Source organism: Varroa destructor, unplaced genomic scaffold (assembly GCF_002443255.2).
Source record: "Varroa destructor unplaced genomic scaffold, Vdes_3.0 BEIS01000001.1, whole genome shotgun sequence".
Lineage (NCBI taxonomy): Eukaryota > Metazoa > Arthropoda > Arachnida > Mesostigmata > Varroidae > Varroa > Varroa destructor.
The window spans coordinates 52,295,758-52,316,092 of record NW_019211454.1 but is presented as its reverse complement, the minus strand read 5'-3'; the positions used below and the strand labels follow the sequence as shown (position 1 = coordinate 52,316,092).

General features: G+C 39.9%; 1 protein-coding gene across 5 annotated transcripts; it reads left to right on the top strand.

Moving 5' to 3' along the window:
* The first annotated feature begins 663 nt into the window (after positions 1 to 663).
* On the top strand, positions 664 to 19,627 carry SH3PX1 (sorting nexin 33-like protein SH3PX1). Of its 5 annotated transcripts, none has more exons than XM_022817706.2 (10): positions 664 to 802; positions 3,917 to 4,168; positions 11,913 to 12,108; positions 12,297 to 12,377; positions 15,278 to 15,462; positions 15,784 to 15,960; positions 17,099 to 17,277; positions 17,510 to 17,849; positions 18,004 to 18,188; positions 18,502 to 19,627. In XM_022817706.2, exons 1-10 carry the CDS (start codon positions 664 to 666, stop codon positions 18,604 to 18,606), a joined length of 1,839 nt encoding a protein of 612 aa, XP_022673441.1. In that variant the 3' UTR covers positions 18,607 to 19,627. The 5 variants fall into 5 exon arrangements, with proteins under 5 accessions (XP_022673441.1, XP_022673442.1, XP_086834330.1 ...); XM_086978204.1 differs by lacking the exon at positions 664 to 802 and adding an exon at positions 1,851 to 2,240; XM_022817707.2 differs by lacking the exon at positions 3,917 to 4,168.
* The last annotated feature ends 708 nt before the right edge of the window (positions 19,628 to 20,335 follow it).

Below are 20,335 nucleotides of genomic sequence, written 5' to 3'. Positions count from 1 at the left end.
CGTAATTCTGATTTTTTAAATTTTATTCTTTTAAGGGCGACAACTACTATATGAGTGTTCAATATAAATTACTTTAACTAAATGATACAGATGATGTCAAACATAAAATCATGTGCAACATATACGAAAGATATTCTTTCACCTTCCGTGTAAATTTCAACAACGTCATGTTTTGGAACTGAGTAAGGCTTCTATGTGAGCCGGTGAACTGCCAGTGGGAGTCATCTGTTCTCGGATTGCTTCCCTGACAATATCAGTGTTGTCTGTCATGCGTACCCTCTTCCAACGTTAGAGAGGCAAGTGTCTGTTGTCATACGAGTGCAGCTGGCGCCTGTGTCCGCATAGTGCGATGTCTGAAAAGCGGTGCTTGTGGTGTTTCAATGGTCGAAGAAGTGGGGCCACCAACGGCTGGTAGAGAGTGAATTGTTCGCAGCCAAAAAATCCGGAATCCAATTGAAAACGCGAAGAAATTTTAGCGGTCTTTTGTAGTCGTTCGGTTTTTCGTCGCCAATAGCTGGATCTTTTCGTTGTTCGACGGTGCATTCGTCTGTGTGTGGATGTGTGTGTGAGTGCGTGCCTTCGTCAGGTGCTTGTTCGTTGCCGCCGCTCGTGGCTCACCCGCAGTATTACTGTGGGACACGGGGGTGTAGGTAAGCAAACGCCATGAGCCATGTGAAGGCTAAGGTTCTGTACGACTTCGAGGCGCAGGCGCCCGGTGAAATTAACATTCGAGAAGGAGATACAGTGACAGTAACAAATCGGAATGTCGGCGAAGGGTGGTGCGAAGGCATCAACGCGAAAGGTAAAAAAGCAGATTATGAAAAAAAGTAACATTGTGAAAACATCTGATAGTAAGAGTAGTACATAGTCGACGTACGGGCTAGACTCTCTCACGCAGACATCAAATGAGAATGAGACCGTTTTCATCCTAATTTCCCCACTTCTTTCTCTTCCGGTTCGAACCCTTTTTGACCGTTGGTTCTACCGGCCGTTTAGGACTTTCAAGTGTAAAAAGCACACGTCGTCAGCTGGCAACTGCCACTTCGGAGTACGTTCAAGACCGGCCCGACCTTTGCTCCAAGCTAGAAGAAAATGAGTCGATAAAAATTAAGGAAATGTCCAATTATTTTCGTATAATCCGACCTAGAAACAAGCAAATGATAGTTTAATAGATTCACCTGGGCTGTTAAAGTCAAGAAAAAGCCAGCCGCTATCTTTCAACAACACACATACAAAAGTGTAATAATATGCATGATTGTGAAGTTGAAAAGAAAAGTGTTTTCTTATTGTGTTTTTCTCGATTAGCGATATGTGGAGATAATTTTGGACGACATAATTTAACAGTGTCTACCTATATATGAACTTAAAAAAATAATTATTATATTTATAGCGATTTTAAATTTGCGTCTTATTTATTTTACTTATCAGCAAAAACAATACTATCCGATTCGGTTATGATGTGAGTTGACAGACACGTCGACCATCTTCGTTGCACTGATCCGTGCTTGTTTTTATTTCCCGAGCCTGTGTTATGTCTCTTTTGCACAGTAGGATAGCTATGATATGACAACGATAAATAACTAGCGGCATTTACGGGCGATCGAGGCTGTATAATGTATATGCAACGAACATGAAGGAAAGCGCCAACGGCTGATAAATGATTGAGGGTCGGAATGGCACAAGGGACACCCGACAATCGTAGTTGTACTATTGGGCGGGTCTTCAGCCGTTTGTTGGAGTCGCCTTTTCCAAGTCTCTCGAAATGGTGTGGTCTATTTCGTCGGTGACAACACGAGGGAAAAACGTATCGTTCACGATGCTAGTTCACTGTGACTAGGAAACGAAAGATTGTTAGCTTTTCTTGTTTATTTAGGTAAAAGACAATCGTTTTCGTCCCAACTGCTGACAGATTATCGGCTCAGTTGTCAAATTTGATTGGTATAAGCATACGTTGCAAGTCGTAGAATTAGCATGTATATACTATCATGGAATTAAAGTGGGAAGTTATTGAAATCACTGAGTAAACACCGAATGATTCTGGATCGTTTAAATGTGTATTTCTCGTTTGCGTTTCACATACTGTTGCGTGGATCGGGGCATGTTTTTCCTGTCGTTGTTACCTAAGTTGTTATTAGCTCGCTAGCATGTCACTCTTATTTTGGTCGCGATGCGTGTGACGACGCAGTTCCTTTTGTTATTTCTGTTGAAGGGTTTGATTCTACGGCATCAATATATGTTCAGTAAGCAAGTATTTAGTATACTCAAACATGCGAAATTGCTTTTAGATAAAAAAAAGACTGTGTATATATATAGTGAACATTACTTAGTGTCCCATACTTTCTAGAGAAAATTAGCAAGTGAATGCTCCAGAAACAAGTTACGAATGAAAATATAGCAACTTAGTAAAAAGTGGATTCGTGGCCACGCTTTAACTATATCATGATACAATTTGCACGATTAAGGCCACCCTTAAGAATACACTAGTAACATTGTGTATTTGAGCCTACTCTTTTGATGCTAGTAACTTTTTTACAGACCGTTTACTGTTTGTCGCATAATATGCTGTGAATGCAAGGAAGCTGATTTTAAAATTTTGCAGTGTATCCATTCATCAAAAAAGTAGAACGCTCTATGCTACGCATATGTTGATATTACCGTCTGTGTTCACGCGTATTGTGCAATTTCTATAAAAATGTTAATAAAAATAAAAAGCTTGCGTTCGTACAAGAAAGGTCTAACAAAAAAAAAAAAAAAAAAAGCTGTGTTTCCAGAAGGGAATAGTTTGATAACTCGCTATAATAGAATACATTATTATTAATCTTACTGTCGGTGATGCTTAAAAAATAGCAGGTTTAGTTACTGCGAACTGACGGTCTCTGTCTGCGTCTAGTGATTTTCGTTTATAACCATAATAGTTGCTTACATCAAGGTTGCTATTAATTTACTGCTTCTACTACCATGTGTTTTTTGCCAATTTAGGGGAACTAGTCATTACTGCTGTAAAATGGTCATAAAAAAGGCGAATTCATTGGTGGAGCTGCTGAGGTGTTGATGACTTTGTTACAACTAAATATTGAATGTTTAAGAGTAAAATATATTTTTACAGAAGTCAGTTTAATACTGTATATGTATGTTATATTTCAGAATATTTCATTATCAAGTCAGTTTGACCACATTTACGGTATGAGTTTCATTAGGATACATTCGTTTGCTGTCTCTGCTTTTTTTATCTGTTTATACTTTTAAAAAACACAGTTTATTAGGTGAAAGAACTAGCAGACATGTGAACACTGGTGGATTTAGATTCTTTCTCTTTTATTAGATAATAAATTTCTCTTTGACCTAGATTGGGATCTACTGAGCTGATCTCTACAGTATGTGAATGTGTTGACATAATAATGAAAAGGGATGAATAGCTTAGACTATCAGGTTGTTCCTGAAACGTTCTTGCCACCTTGGCTAGAGGACGATTCCAAGTCAAAATATTTTGTTCGCACCAGAGACCTCCTGAGCAAGATTTATTCAATTGTAAAATTATTTAATGTAAGGCTTTTTTAGGCCTGTTTTAATGCTATCTTCAAACTGATAATTTTCGAACGAAAAAATTTGACTACAACTCTTACTTTTAATACTTTATAGTTAATTCAGCTTTGCATAGTATTAAAAGCAACAGTTGTACTAATACATTTCTAGCCGGTGATTAATGCGCTTATAGGTTTGGTCAGTAATCAATCGTACCTGATACGAGAATCTTTTTCTAAGCAGGTGAAAAATAGTATAATTTGCAAGTGTGTCAATAGAACAAAGATATTTTGTGAAAAATAAAATGGAGACGTTCATTTTACTAGGGAGAACAAATTGTATGTATAACCAAGGATTTCTGAACGATACGTGGCTCATTGGCATTATGAACCAGGCGAATCGGGCCTGTTTCCGGAGACGTATATTGATTTCATCGGAAGCTCCTCGGAGATGTCTCCGACAACAGAGACGAACTCGATAAGCCATGGAACTTCCTCCGGTTTTTCCGGGGGCTCTTCGCAGCCGTCAAGGGCTGGATCCACCGATGATGACTGGGGTACACCGGCAGGTCTGCTTGATCTTGTTGCCCACAACCAGCAGCAGCAGCAGCAGCAGCAGCAGCAGCAAAACCAACCACCAGCGCAAGGTAGCTGTATATATATATACAACTACGTCGTTCCTAAACACTTCTTTCTATCTAAATTTTTCGAGGAAACCCTTCCCATAGTATGCGACCATTTGCAGCAGTGGCCATTCGCTTTTGTGAGTGCCAGACACTGTCCCTGTGTTTGATTCCCGTATCCGCGTGTTGTCTGTGCAGCCAAAGTCTTATAAGCGTGCGGCTATCGAAATATCCTTAGGTCACTGAGGGTTGGATTGAATTGTCTGTCACTTTTCGTCTAGTTTGGTGTGCACATAGCAATCATCTTATTAAGTTTCGAACTTGTTCAATCTTAACTCAATGTGATAAATTTTTCCTATTCTTTTCTTGTGTCTATGTGTATGTCCTTTTCTTTTTCTGAAGTTGTTTGCTCTTACTAACAGTATCTGTCGCTATTAAAAATCTGCAGATTGTGACAGTCTTTGATTTTATCGTGCGGATTGGAAGCCTCGAATAAATGCCATTTGTTCAGGAGTGTTTCATATTCAAGACTTTCACAATCTAGCGGTACACCCTTTATATTCTATAGTGGTATAAACTGTCGGTTTACAAATTCTCGTAAACTGTCACTATCAACATAAAATATCATAGCATCTGAATCTATGTTTTATTCGTCTGACAATGTTTACCAGCGCAAGCGAATGTAAAACTTTTCAAGTACTTTGTTGAGTATTACATTCGACGTACTGAATTACTGGGCTCGTTATGATTCAAAATCAATGGATGTTGATATTTGTGACTGTCGAGGTAAGCGATCGTCACTCAGCTTAGTCGATGCAGTAACCCATTTCTCTGCTGCATATCTATTAAAACATTGTATGTTCACACGTTACAGTTAGGCGTAGCAAATTTCTGGGGGTCAAACAACCATTTACGATGCCGTTGCTTAAGGCCGTTGCATATTGTGCAAGTGTAATGTATGGCTATAATGCTACATGGACCCAAAGAAGCAAGTGGATTATGTGATACTACATAACAGATCTGCACACCATGGAGGCCGTGAGTCGTCTAATGCATTTGAAGCACCACATGAACGATATACGTATCATTTTATTTTTAAGCTTTTCATATTTAATTCTATTGGGGACAAACGTATCCGATAGATGTACCTGTAGGAGCGTTCGAACCATATTTTATCAACCGTACAAGGTACAAATAAGGAAAGTGCGCAATAAGGTTAGCCTCTGGATATTTTTTCCGACAGCTAGTTTGGTTACTGAGCATGGGTTGACTCATGCCATGCCTATATTCGGGTAAAAACATATTTTGGTAAGTAAACTATCATTGTCATGATGATAATTAAAATATAAGAGGTCCACTGTTATTATCAGCATCATAACCACATTTATTGTGGCACTACCGAACAGTACAAAGAGGAACCAAATAATTTTTTTCTGTATGGGCAGCTATATGGGCATAATTGATGTTTCTTTGTCAAAAGGGCACCTCGTTGTGCTATGTAGCCTTTTTCTTTCTTCGCCCGTTGGTTTTATTTTAGCGGCTAGTTGCTAAAGGTTACTACGGACTTAAAGACGCGTCGATTGATGATGCTTCGTGATGGGTTTCATAGCTTCGTTTCTGTTACTGTTATTCTCTACGTTCGATGTAACCGTGAGCTGAGGCACAAGTAGCCTTTTCTTTGCCTACTCGACCTCTGGCTTCCTTTCGTGCGGAGTACCTCACATGGAAAAAAATTGACTAACGAAAGAGGTTAGGCAAAGCAGAGGGCTTTTCTTGGTTCTTTTTGCTAGGATTATTAGCTTACGGTCTTGACCTTTTTGTTTCTCGTGTTTCCTTGGTTTTCAGCTCACCCTAACTCAGACTTTATGTGGATACCCATTGGTCTGATCTGGTGGGTACCCTCTTACGATTGCTGTTGTTACATTGTTTCTAGCGTCGGTGGCCGTTTTGTCCATTGTCAGGTCGTCCATTAGAAGTCACCACACGTTAAACTAACAGCATACCCTTTGGATTAGCTCACCTACGACCGCAGCTGGTGTTTTAGGCCGATTCTGTTTGCCTCTTTTCTGTGGGTCATTGTCTTCGCCAAACGAATACCCGACCGATATCGGTCAGTGCTTCAATTTCCCCTACGCAAAAGCTCTGCTTTTACATTTCCGTCTGTGCATATCGTGGCCCTGGCATCCTTTGTGCTTCTTAATCCGCAGCTTCCTATACCGTCGTAGTCGCCTCATCAGGGGAACAATTGCAACGCTCATACTGTTACACTGTCCCGCAGAACCAACTAGCTTACACTTCCAGCAGTTACTGTTCTGTTGTCGTACCAGCTCGAACTAGCTCGGCATAATAATGCATCATGCATAGACGATTATATGTTGGGACTTTCTGTTTAGGAGTTAAATATAATTAAACGTATTATTGTATTTTTGTGCTCGATGGTGGAATGCACCAAGAATAAAGAAATAATTTCATTGCTATACATAAAGCGATAAAAGCCCCAAAGATTAAAACAAGTAGTCGGCGCCAACGAAAGCTGGCAGTAGCGATAAGGTGATAGAGGTATAGCCGTGGGCAAACTGTAGCAAACTGTGTGCCATAAAAGCGTTCTCTTCAAATAAGCTCATGCTTTTAAAGTCACGTGGCACATTAAATATAAACGAGGCACATTAATTCCGTCTAGCCAGTTTTCAATGAATTGTTAATTCACATAATTGGTGCGCTAGAATTCAGCTAGAGCACTCGTTCTCTCTATAGTTGAATATGTCAGTTAAAGCGTAGCTATTTTTTGAGCTTCGCTGCTCGTTCAAATGGCGAAATCCAATGATTTCTTGTTTTCGTTGGCCTCCGAGAACTGAGAAACTGATAGATTTATAGATTACTGAATTCAAAATGAGGCACAGCATTACTGTAGACTGCCGTTTTTCCTTGAAATGTCCATGTTATCGATTACAGTGTTAAGATGATGCACTGATAAGCACTAGTAGGAATTAGTCGTCCGCTCCGAAGGCACTTCTCCAAAACGTGCTCTTCTTGGCATATAGTTGACTGTCATGAACAAATCTTAGGGTTGTTCATTCTGGTACCGTGGCTAATAGTTATAACACTATTAGTCGTCAATTGTATTTTTCGAACACAAAATGCCAGGCAACTGCAATATCACATGCTGAGCTAGCATGTAATGCGGCAGCTCTATGTAATAGATTGGTCGGAGTTCGCTTTTACTAGGAATTTTATGCTTCGGTTATGTAATAGAGTATTTATGAATATGTATTTGAATGAACCCTGCTGCGTAGTGGCTCTCGACGTAGTCACTTGAGTACAGTGCTTTTGTCCTTGGCGTTAACGTTATTCGTGTCGATGCCAGCGGCCCGACCGTTATATCAGCGCTGCTATCATTCAGGGATGCAATGGTGAGCAAATAGCATGACAGCAAGTAGTATGTAGTAGGAGTATTAGTTTGGTTTACTAGGATGAGGCATTCAGTATTTATCAGTCCAGGAGTCAAGAGGCACACCAGCCTTATTGGTCGTTGAGACTAATAGCGCGCAAAATTTTAGCATGAAAGGATTAGACGAGACGAGAGGTATTTGCATTTTACAATAATTTGTCTGAATCTATAATATGTTTCTGGTCCAGGTTTTGCTTACGTTATACGGGCAGTGCGTACTCACACGACGCAACGTTAGCATAATCAAAAAGGCGTTACGCCATCAATAAATGGGGGCGAGTTGTTTGTGTCTAGTTAAACAGAGACATTTGGGACAGATTGGGATCAGTGCGACCAGCGGAACACCACCTAAGAATAGAGCAAAAAGCAAGCAGGCCACTATAACGGTGATAATCACCAGACAGCATACGTATAGATTAAAACCAGTGGAAAAGGCCAACCGCCATCAAGTGGATTGAGCCTTTGGGGTGCTGGCTCCCTATTTCTCGTTGCTGCTGTTGCTTTAAGGGCTGATTAAGGAAATATAAGATGATGTAGGCGATTCGACACTCGTCGCTGTGCGATTCCTCATTTTTCTAATAAGAATGAAAGTCGTTTTTGTTCAGTTTAAGTGGCCAATATTGAAACGACGTGAGCACCTTTTGTCAGTAAATGTTTTCCGCCCATTACAAGTGAAAAGACCGGAACACGATCTACTCCAATTGGTCTGTTTAGATTGTCGATGGAAGGTATTGGAACATGGCTTTTAGTACACGACATACCGTTTCGGTTTGTTCTGTAATGAAAATAGGTTAATACATGATAGGGACATCGTGCTTTTCACTAAATATCTACTGAATAATAAATTGAAAGTCTTGCCTTCAAAGTTTTAACAGATTTCAGTCGTGTATCCAATATCCTATGAATTTCTGTGTTTATCACTATAACTAAACAGTGTCCATAATCAACTTAAAGTCAAGTTAAAATTAGGGATTTGTCGCTTCACCGTAGCTCGAACTATTGCCATTCGAGTTCGTTAAGCACAATCAACGTAGAGCCTGTATGGAGTGTCAGCTGGGTATCAATGGAAAACTAAGCATTTAATGGCCGAGAACAAAAGTTGGGCAAAATAAAACCGAATAAAATATCGGAAAACTTGTTATGCTCCATACTAGATCCAGAAAATGCTGTGCCACCTGATCGAGGTTTTCGCAAGCTGCATGACCATAAGCAACTCGCCTGTAGTGATTTTTGAGCTGAGTCCTTGGTGCCTAAAGGATTCGCTAGCAACCAATTGTTGTCTGGTATTATACCTATATCCTTCTTCAAAGTGCTGTTTAACTGCAATTTTCCGAATGACGAACATTTCCGTTGTCCTTACACGTTACCCAAACTTGCTCATCCTACTAATAAAGGTCTTCACGGGGCTTTTTTTCAATTTGAGTTCTATGGAACAAATGTAAAAGCCATTTAAGGCTGTTCCAAATTGCCCTTCAATTCAATGTATGATCGCATTGGATTACTTATTTACGTAATTAAGACTACTTAATTAAAATTGATTAATTGCGCTTTTGAATCATATATTGAGCATATTTTGTGATTCGTACCGTTGACACATGCTGGAAGTAAACGCGTTATTAAAAGTGCGTCAATCTCAGAGATTGAAATAGCGATCCATTTACTACAGAACAAATAAACATAATTAGTCGAAAGTGAGCTCCGTTGGAACACAGCCAATCCCAGAGCGACCGCAGCGTAATAGCTCATATCGAACATTTAGTGTTTCTATGAATGGATGCTAAACTACCAATGGCGATCCTGGTAACAAGGTGACCGCCAAAAATGTTCACAGTCTTATGCCATCCTACTTGTAAACGAGATAATCCGTTCGATCTCTATTGCACGTATTGTTATCCCCGAATACGTCCATCTTGAGTTTATGGCAAACCTTTATAACGTATATTTCCTCAAGCCAAAAACATTGGAGCCTAGATCTTAGTGTTGTATAACACTAAGATCTAGGCTTACATGTTAGAAAAAAAACCGAAAATCTCTGACAGGGAATGGTTGACATCGTATTATTCGTTCAGCCTTCGGAAGCAAAAGTCGGACATAATATCCGAAGCACTTTATTATCTGTTCCTTTATTATCTGTGGCAGGGTAGATGGCGTTGAATATTTTGCTGCAGATGAATTTGTAATAAATAGTAAATCAAACTCTTGACAACTTGAACATGGACACAGGGTTCAAGTTGATCTGTAGCTTTCTTTAATATTTCCGTGTTATTTATGAACGTTTTATGGGCTTGCGCGGAAGTCATGCTCAATAGATCGGGTGACGCATACTGCGTTAGCAGAATCGAAATTTCTTCGGTGATGTAATACGGTAGACGGTGTTGTGTTTTCGATAAGACTTAACTAAATAAACTATATGAGCACAGTGTCAAAGCATGGCCACGTCAATGTCATGTTTACCGTATGCTGCGGTATTCCCAATCAAATTCAGTAAGGCAATCCGCGAGCGACCAGAGTCCGCTAGCTCGTTGAGCTTCTGTGCATAACATAAAAAGCTAGGCATCTATTCGTTTTTTGCATATCATTCTCAGTATATAGAACTCTGTGCGTCTAGGCAACACGTGGGCAAAATAGGTCAGTTCGTTAAATTTGGACATTTGTTTCGTGCTAAATACGTATAGACTAACTTCTGGTAAAAACGAAACGGCTTTTTTACAAAATGCTCTTCAAAAGAGCATTTTCAAAAAAGGCCTTAGCAAAGTTACTACGCTAATTTTCGTTCTTCTGCTGTTTTGTTTCAAATCATATAATAAAAGAATATCGTTGCAATCCCTTCTAAAATTTAGCATTCATACAGACATAAATACACAAGTAAAGATAGAAATATGTGTTCTAATCTTACGTGAGCTACATCTTTTCGAATCCCATGATCACTCCCATCAACATTTAGCGCATTCTTTTTACCGCAAGAATAAAGAATCCTCCGCTGCGCGACTACCTTTATTACTATTTTTGCTTCTCGATTTGCCGTTCATGCAGGGAAAGCAGTTGGTGGATCAAAACAAAATCAAAGGATCTTATGCCAACTCCAATGAATACTGGGTGTCCAAAAAAGCGGTAATAATATTGTCTGCCTATCGACGCATTGACGCTATGTCTGCTACACAGCATGTATATTATAGTGTGGGCATGCATGGGGGCGAATGCAATGGTTTTTTACGGCTTGTATATTCACGTTTTCGATGTACTATGTTTTCAATGTGTATACGTTCAGTAGTCCGCTGCCATGACCTCGGGTAACACTCGCTAGCCAAACATGGCAAGTCAACTAAGTTTGGCCGAAACACGTGGCTAACAAGGCTCATTCACACTGATTGGTATATAGTAGGGCCGCTGGCCCACTGAATGGTGAAGTGAGACCAGTCGTGGCACCTGAATCACAAGAACTCAGCAAGAAGGAAAAAGGCCGTTCAACGGTCGCAAAAAACAAGTCGGAACTAACTCTTGACAAAGTCTATTTACCTACCGTCAAAAAAGGCGAACCGGTTCGAGTATGCTTGTATCATCTATCGCATAAAACGTTCTTGGTAAGACCCGGGAACACGAACTAGCAACAGCTGCTTAGAAAGTTTTGTACATCCGGCGTGACATCTTCGTTCATTAATGCAAGACAAATAAACCAAGTACGCTTTTTCAGTATATCTGTCATGTTAATGTCATGCATCGGAAAAAATATGTCTAACTTGTGCGTATCGGTTAGCCAGTACATGAACTAACAGCCTTACATTATGTATTTTGTCGAAATCTTCACGAAGTGTTATTTGTTACATCATCAAGAATCGTTTAATTTTGTTACAAACGTGTTTTAGGGAGATAGCGATACTTTTATTTCAAATGATTGCTGCCTATATTTTTCCCTATAATCTTTGCCTTAGAGTCCCCTGTGCATGTACATGCATGACCTTACGACTGCATCCATGATAGACTAACTTTCTTTTTAGTTTATTCCATAATCATTATCATAACAGAACGGGAACAAAATTAGTCCTCAATACAAATTTCACATGGCAAAGAGCCGTCAGTTGATCCGTGACAATTTGTCTACCTAATCTAAAAATCTACCTGTGAAAACCCTGGATAGTCAAATAATTAGGTCTCTATTGAACTGATTTAATAGAGGCCTGTTGCTGAGACGCAAAATAAATATCAACCGGATCCGTCTTGTTGATTGTTATAATGCTTTCGTTAATACTCACTTTCTGTAGCTTAATAGACCATTCAGATTTTTCAGATTGCAAACTAAACCTTAGGTTGCTTATACCGTAGGCGAAGCGGGTCTGTTTCCGGAGAGCTACGTAACGTCACAGCCTCCCTACGTGGCGCCGTCCGTTGGCAATGGGTCAGATGCAACTTCAGACTGGGATGATTGGGACGAGGACGACGAAACTCCGACTTCACACCATGCGCCGGGCTACGGTGCCTCGCAGAGAGGACTCACGGGGCAGGGTAACTTCGGACTCAGGTAATGTGATCAATGAAATACGAAGTTACTGTATAGTACCGTGGCTTGGAGATATTCATGTGTTGTCGTTTCGTTGCGTTCAACCGGCATAATAGTTCGATTACATCATATATATCTTTAAGCCATTTATATTTTAAACCATAAAAAAAGGAATGTCCACCGAACTGTGTATTTGTTACCGATTACAGTATTCCACGTGACTCGGGAGATATTACGGGAAGACCTGAAGTAAATGCGATTCGGACAGGCACTGTTAGGCGTTTCAATAGGTGAGTTCACTTCTGTTTGACTTTTGATAATTTATCGCAAATATGCCTTCGCGTAGACTGTCATTACTTTAGAAATCTAATATTTATTAATTGTTCACAAGAAAAAGATACCGTATTGTTTTGTTGAGTAAATCACTTTGATTATAGATGTATCATAGACGTAACTTTTTGACGTAAATGGTCGTTCATAATGATCGTAATTAAATATAATGATTTCGGGACTAGGCCAATACAAAGCAGGTGCCGGTTGGAAGATTTGAAAGCTCCAACAAAAAAACAGCCATCCAATGTTTGTCTGCAGTTAATACAAAATCTTCTGCTTCAGACCACAGATACAGCGACAGAAGGCTACAATGTCCTGCAAGCATTAAAGTAGGCCAACGAGTAATCATTGGGATCTGTTGAGCAAATCAAATCCCATTACGATATCAGTTTGAATGCGTATATTTTCGTATGTTCGTTATTCTGGGTTCAGCGAAAAGTCGCTGGCAGACACCGACGAGTCAAATCGGTAGCCTGATTACACTGACGTTACTTCGTGTTACAATACAACATGCGTTGTCTTAGGCGTTGTTATAGTTAGTGTAACATACCATTTGCCACAGCTGTGCACAGAAGCAGCGTCAAATCTGTGCCATACAGCCTTCTATTATACAGAGACTATGTGATTGTCACATACCTGTATTTGCTATTCTATTATTACTCTGAGTTCAAGTTGAGTCTGGCGTCAATTCCATCGTTTTTAGCTTAACGAGCGTATCGTTGCCATCGCCAAAAAATTTAGCCCACGTATAAGTGCGACTGTAGGAGGCTGGTTCGGCTTTCTGCGTATAGGAGAACAATTTACCCCAAATTATTTCCACGTTTCGAGTTTTACGTTCGGTTTCGTCAGTAGACATTTCATGAAACGGCTGGCTCAACACCAAACAAAAGATGCCCATATACGGGTTCGAACTTACACCACAACGTGTTTCTAGGTGTGTAACACAAGTAAATAAGTTACCCACTAAGCCATTACATATCACCAATGGCTTGCGCGTTGCTTTGCGGTGGACGCAAATGTGATGATACGTGAACGATATAATATCATATGCATATATGACATATATATATATGTCATATACATATAAGACAAGACATAACTTACTATTTTTTATTAAATAAATAAGTTTGCCATACGTAATGGTATTATGTGTCAATTTGTTGTCAAGGGAAAATATTTTGTGAGGAAACATGCTTCTTAATCAGTAAGTATCGCGCGAAAAGGATCGCTGAAGTTGTCACATTACAGTGCTATGCGTGGATAAATACGGTAGACGATTTCTTTTTTTGGGAAACGCAATGAGTAACACATCTTACTTGTGCCGTCAGTATTACATGCATACTTCAGACATAAGCTGCCAACGGCAGGCTTTGTCATTCAGAGCAACTAGTAACTATTATTGTTTTAAACGCATCACTGTCAAAGCTCAATGAGGTTTACAACGGCACGCCGGATAGCGGTATAGCTAATAGTAATAGTTACTATTATTACAGCGACGCATCTCGGATCGCGACCTAGCGACAACAATAATCCGACGTATCATATCTTGCGTAGTCCGATTTTTCCCACGAATTTGTATTTTTGCATTCGCCTGTTCGTATGGGGTCGTTTTTGTTCTGAGCTGTCGCGCGCTTAGATCTATTGCAGTGTGAAGATAATTGGCCGTTGATCGAGACCGAAAGACGATCTACGCATTAAGGATGATGGGTCGACCGGATAGCGTGCTCGCAGGGGTATTAACGATGACGACGTGTTGTAATGACTCGTCTATGTGTCGTTGTTGCTGACGGAGTCAGGGCTGTTGCTGTGGCTTGTACGGTATATTTATGCCGCAAATAATACGACGTTCTTTCCATGGCGAGCGAACAGCTCTGGAATCTAGCGCAATCTCACAGAAACGCCAACGACTTAGCGTATGTTTTTGTGCCTGATGTTTGTTGCTCGTTCGGCGCCTGCTGTCCGATCAAAGTTGTATGTGCTGATTCCTGTAACATGTCAATCGAAATCTCGTCAATGTTTCTCGTTTTTATCAATAACACCGCACTCGTTTTCATCGATAGGAGTATAGAGATATAGAGATCGGTGATTTTATAGGGACGGGTCTTGTTGTAGTCTCGTCTTCACCGTCTCGATTTTGTACGCACACTCATGGATCAAATTAAATGGCAGGGAAGCAAACAGGAAATCATTTAGGGGTTGAATTCTCGCATTACTGCATTTCGATATGGAAACACAACCAACAAGTTTTTTTCGACAGCAATCGTGAACAACTATGTTGACAGACTCGCAGACCCAGCTGAACTAATGATCAGCTGATCGAGACCAAACGGTGCGGTACCTCGATCACATTCCTCTCTTCAATGGTTTCCACATTCGAATTCTTTAAAGATCTGTTAACTTTCAATTATTTTTTTTATTTACCGCTGATTTACTTGTCTCAACTTATTGTTGGTATTACGCCTAGGTAAGGCTATGCGTATATCGACCTCTACAATGGTATGTGTACTAATGTCAACTGTTAGAGACAAATAGAGGCCTCTCTATGCCTACGTGAAGATGGTTAGTTCACCGCCGTGATTATCCCAACCGGCGATAATGGTGATGCCGTCATTGAACCGTACAGCCTAGAACCCCAATTGTTAATGTCATTTGTCAGTAAAAGAGAGACCTATAGAGATGGGTTTTCGGTATACTGTTCTCGTACCACGAAGTTAATGTGTTTTTTTTGTCTATTTCTGTCTGTGTGTATCACCGGCAATTCTGGCCAATGCTGCTGTTTAACTGCTTCTTGACTGGCAGATAATTGCAAATGGCGACTTAATTAACTGGCATATACGCGTGTCATGCTATCGCGCAGGTTCTCGAACTTCGTTAAAAGCGGTGGAGAAGCTTTTCTACTTGGTACGGCCAAGGTAGCAATCAACAGCGCCGACTATGTTACCATCGTTGACACGGCCGGGGTCATATCGTGGAGTCAACCTTATCCCGAAGCAATGTACTCTGCCGGCATCAAATCGCCGAAAAAAGAAACCAAGCTTAAAGGTACACACGGCTCCAAGTAGAACTATCTGTATCAAAGGCACGAATAAAGATTACTGCACGTTCGTTTTGCCAAGCTTATATGTCGTCGAAATATCTGAAAGTGTTTGAGGAAGTATTGAATCAGAATAGCTGCATCAGGGACCGAAGGAAAATAGCTATGCTCAATATCACTCAGTAGATTTTTAACTAGTACCTGCGGCTTACAACGAAATAGATGAAATGCTAGCCAGTACATTACCGTAATTCTGTTTTAGAAAAGTCTAGATCTCAAACGAAGAACTAACTTGAAATTTGCCTCTTCTTTTTTTGCGTCATGGTCAGGCTTGAAGAGCTTTATTGCGTACTCAGTAATTCCGTCATTCAACAATCAGCCCGTTTATCGACGTTATAAGCATTTCGATTGGCTACACGAAAGACTTGTAGAGAAATACTCGCTCATCCCTATTCCTCCTCTACCCGACAAACAGGTCACTGGAAGATACGAGAACGAATTTATCGGTCAGTACAGCATACTCGTAGGGATTCATTACGCCAGCCGATTTGCGAAGTCGTTCAGAGCTTTTTCGTTCTGCTGAACGAAAAATTTAATACAGGCCGATTTGTGCCTATTATAGATAGATAGATAGATCCTGGCGACCCGTGCTTCGTATGCAATTATCACTTTTAATCAGGTCTTCCTCGATTCTTTTTGCATATATATACCTAATTTCGAACCTTTTCGCATGCTTTTTGCTATTGGAAGTGTTTTACTGTATTTGAACAAGAGCAAGTGCCTCAATGGATTTTTTTGCATGTGCTATTGCTGACGCTCATGTTTATTCAATATGACCATCTCCGCTGCGATTACAGCTCAAATTCGAGACCTTAACCACTAACTAGTCATTTTAAAAATAGTGCTTCTTATAGCTTTAACACTAACCGCATATTAATTATATAGAATTAAATTTGAAAGAATAGATTGAAATAATAGTAAGTCGAAAGTCCCAAAACTGCGATAGCTCTAAACAGCCAAAAAGTTAAGAAGGTACAAGAAGACCAAAAAAAAATGGTTTAGAAGTCAAAGTTTATTTGGACGACGCGGTTGGCAATTCATATGCTCCTCATGACAACGGCTGGTAATTTCTCTAGTAAAAATCTAAAGTATTAAAAAATAGCTTTCCGAACCAATTTAATACATTTTCAAGCTCTTTTAATCGGAACTTTGAGGATTTCCCGGCTTGCTTATGAAGAAATCGCTTGAAGATTGCCAATAAGATAGGCCGTTCGTTTCCGGCTAAAAAAGTTTCTTTTTCTTTAACTTCGGTAGGGGTTTGTCCAGTGCGGAAAAATTGAATAATAACTGATTTTCACCTAAGTCCCAAGAATATACATGGTTCCTCGTCACGACAAGTTTGTTATGGAAAAAAAAAGGTTTTCGTATGGTAGCAGGAGTAGCGGGTGATCGCGTACGATCATTATAACGAAGAGTTAGCCAAAGTCAGTCTCAATCTAAATGCCATACCCTGCGTATATAGTTGTAAACAGACTATACTATAAACAGTCAAATTAATATATTGAATTAACTACTGCTTTGCTCTACGTTACTTGGATTCTGTGTGCTATGTTCCGCCAACTCTACGTCAACTACGTGATCTAGAGCATCGTATGCAACAGCTTCGATTGTGGGTGAACAGGATGTGTCGTCATCCCGTCCTCTCACAATCCGCTGTTTGGCACCACTTTCTTACTTGTGGTGACGAAAAACAATGGAAAGTCGGCAAGCGGAAAGCCGAAAAGGATGAACTACAAGGAGCCAACTTTTTTAATGCTATTCAGGTGTGATGTCGTCTTATGTTAACATTAATGATAACCGGCACGCAAATTTAATGTTTTAAGCATCCGATTTTTTCCCCGGTCGGATCATTCTGGCGATTGTTTTTTATGAAAATATATTAGTTGTAATTTCTCTTAAGGCACATTTCATACAATACCTGACAGGTATGGATCTGTTAGAAAATAGACTAGGATAAAAAGAAACGCTTAGAATAAATGTGCGTAAATCCTACAGGCTCCAGAGACGCCATTGGAACTCTCGTCTGTCGAGCGGCAAACTGAGGCGTTTATCAAGTTCACGTCGAAAATGGACGATTCGGTGCAAAGCCTTTATCGAACGGCGCAGGACCAGATAAAAAAATGCCAAGGGCCGTACAAGCGAGAGTGCATAAAGATTTCCGATGCATTTAAGGATTTGGCGATTGCTTTCGAACTGGATACGACTAATCTTGATAGCCAATTAAACTCGTCAATCAGGCACACGGGAGAAACGTACGAAAGTATCGGCCGATTGTATGATGAAACGTTACGGCACAATTGGGAAAACATGGCTGACACGTTATACGAATACCGAGGTAAATCCCATGACTGTGCGGTTCCGTTTGTATGCAATTTTCGCAGTAGATGAATTTACTACGTTCGAACGCATGTGTCACCTGCGTGCCTGATGTGCGGTCATCGATCCATTTCAAAATGCACTCTGACCACCTTTGGCGTTTGTCCTTACAGGTATTCTCAGCTCGTGGCCCGATATAATTAACATCCACCGGACGTTCCTCGGCAAACGCAAAGAATATCAAAGGCAGCGGGACGAAGGCAAGGTATCGGCCGAGGATTACGTGGACATCAACCGAAGGACCGATGTTGTTACCTACGCCACGCTCGCCGAAATCACCCACTTCCAGCAGGAACGGGTAGGTGTTTTAACTGATACCGTTGCAAATGCGTTTAACAAATAGTGCGAATCCTATTGCAACATCTTCCCTTGACATGATAGCGTAATTGATAAGCTAGCATGCAGAGATCATTTCGCGTTATAAAGAGGATTTCTCCGAATCTATATGCACTTCACTTATCAACGGGGTAGTATTTATCAATTTCTAGTTATGTTGTACTTTGACAACCTATTTATGCTATTTCGTCTCACGGTTGAGGGAAACTTTAAAAGGATTACACACAGAATTCAGTTAACATCGAAGACTGATCGAAGAAGCCACTTTGTTTCAGGTTCGCGACTACCGCGAAATGATGCACACGTTCCTGCAGGGTCAGATCGACTTTTACGAGAACATCGTTGCCCAGCTGCGAGAAACCCAGGCCCGTTACCGATAAGATTGTCAGCTACAGATCAAAAAGTGATGCAATGTTCGGCGATCAGCGATGCGGGATAGCTTTAACTTTTAACTTCGCAAATAAATACAACAGCGAAGAAAAGAGCCGTAAAAGTCAGGAGACGTGGAGCACTAAGACGCAATCGAACCTTTTCTTAATAGATGTCCTCAGCTCAAACGAGGAACAACGCGCATATTATAATCGAACGCTGAAGTAACAGAACACTCAATTTTAACTTAATTTAGAATTGACATTTGCATTAGCATGGACAGAGTTGTGGTACATCTAAATGGACTAAAACAAATGCCAGACGTCTAAGACAAAGTCTGAATACTCTAAAAAGTGAAGCTGTAGGAATAACAAACCCTAATAAAAGTCACCTATTGAAAGAGGAAGCGGATTAGTCAAATGTGATCATAATTTTACTACTACTTAAGTAGCAATTGAACGCAACTGGTCCGTGTTAGAACGGTCGATCACAATGACCTGTTTTACTTTCGTACTGACAAGAAGTAACAGCTATTTATTATTGAAAAGATCGCGTCGGCGACTTTTTTCATTCACAATTGAACGAAGTAGCAAATTTGTCGTCCGTTTACACTACCAGAGTGATAATCGCAAAGCTGTCACAGTATCACACTATATAGCAGGTGAGCAGATATTGACATCGTGCCACTGACCTAACACGACCGATTACACAGGATTTATAGTTGCAAACAAACATTCGAAAATGACAGAGAAGATAGACGTGGGCACCACGTGAAAGTGTATCTGAAAACGAGCAAAGTAAAGTGCCCTAAAATCAAAGATCATGACGTTAAATGTAATGGGGATGCAGTCGACGACGACACGCAGATATCTAAACTGAACACAAATAATGAATGTATATGTAGGTAATAGATTATAGATCATAAAATAAAGAAGCGAGAATAACATAATAAAAATGAAACAAAAGGGAAAAGTATCTCTTCGGTTTTTATTACAAATAAAAGATGAACGAGAGAAAGGCAGAATGTTTTGAGGTACCGGTGTTTTTTTTTTGAAATAGACGTATTGCCATAGTGAGGAATGGCGTAGGAAGAAAAATAAATACTATCAATATTTATTGCTGAAATTATCTAACTGTTATTTATTCCGCGTCATCTGCTATTATACCTTTGTCTATGTGACTGTCCTTAGCTGAGAATAATACGTTAGAGCAATTCTTTATCGATATTGGTTGAGACATGCTCAAAGTTCCAAAGCTACAATTACACAAAGAAAAAAATCTGTTGAATAAACATTTAGTAGCTATTTTCCTATTTGCTATCTGCATTTGTATTTGTACAGGTTGAGAGTACGTAGTTGTCCAACGATTTTTACCATTGATACCATTTTAAAACGTGTAATAACTTTAATTATTACAGTCGTGTTTATTTTTCATTGAATCAACAATGTATTAATTTTATTTAGATCTACGAAGTCCCTATTGCATTCCATTATACGCTAGTTCAGTAAGTTGATCTATCCGTATTGATTTTATCGATTAGTTCGGTCAATGTAATCTTAATTATTTGTATTCGCAAGTCATATCACAAGTCGCCATTCTTCAATAATAATCAACACACAAACCAATGATAGCTGCCATAGCACCAGTTGAAGCATTCTTCTTTTACTGCCAACGATTATACGGCACAGCACTAAAAGTCCAAGGGAAATGCACAAAACCAAATATGAAGTTATTCGTTCA

What these genes read in the sequence shown, in the direction of transcription:
- SH3PX1 (XM_022817706.2), top strand. Translation starts at nt 664, where the DNA reads ATGAGCCATGTGAAGGCTAAGGTTCTGTACGACTTCGAGGCGCAGGCG. An exon ending in ACTGTTAGGCGTTTCAATAG is followed by an intron (nt 12,378 to 15,277) that starts GTGAGTTCACTT and finishes GCTATCGCGCAG; the next exon opens with GTTCTCGAACTTCGTTAAAA. An exon ending in CACGTTATACGAATACCGAG is followed by an intron (nt 17,850 to 18,003) that starts GTAAATCCCATG and finishes TTGTCCTTACAG; the next exon opens with GTATTCTCAGCTCGTGGCCC.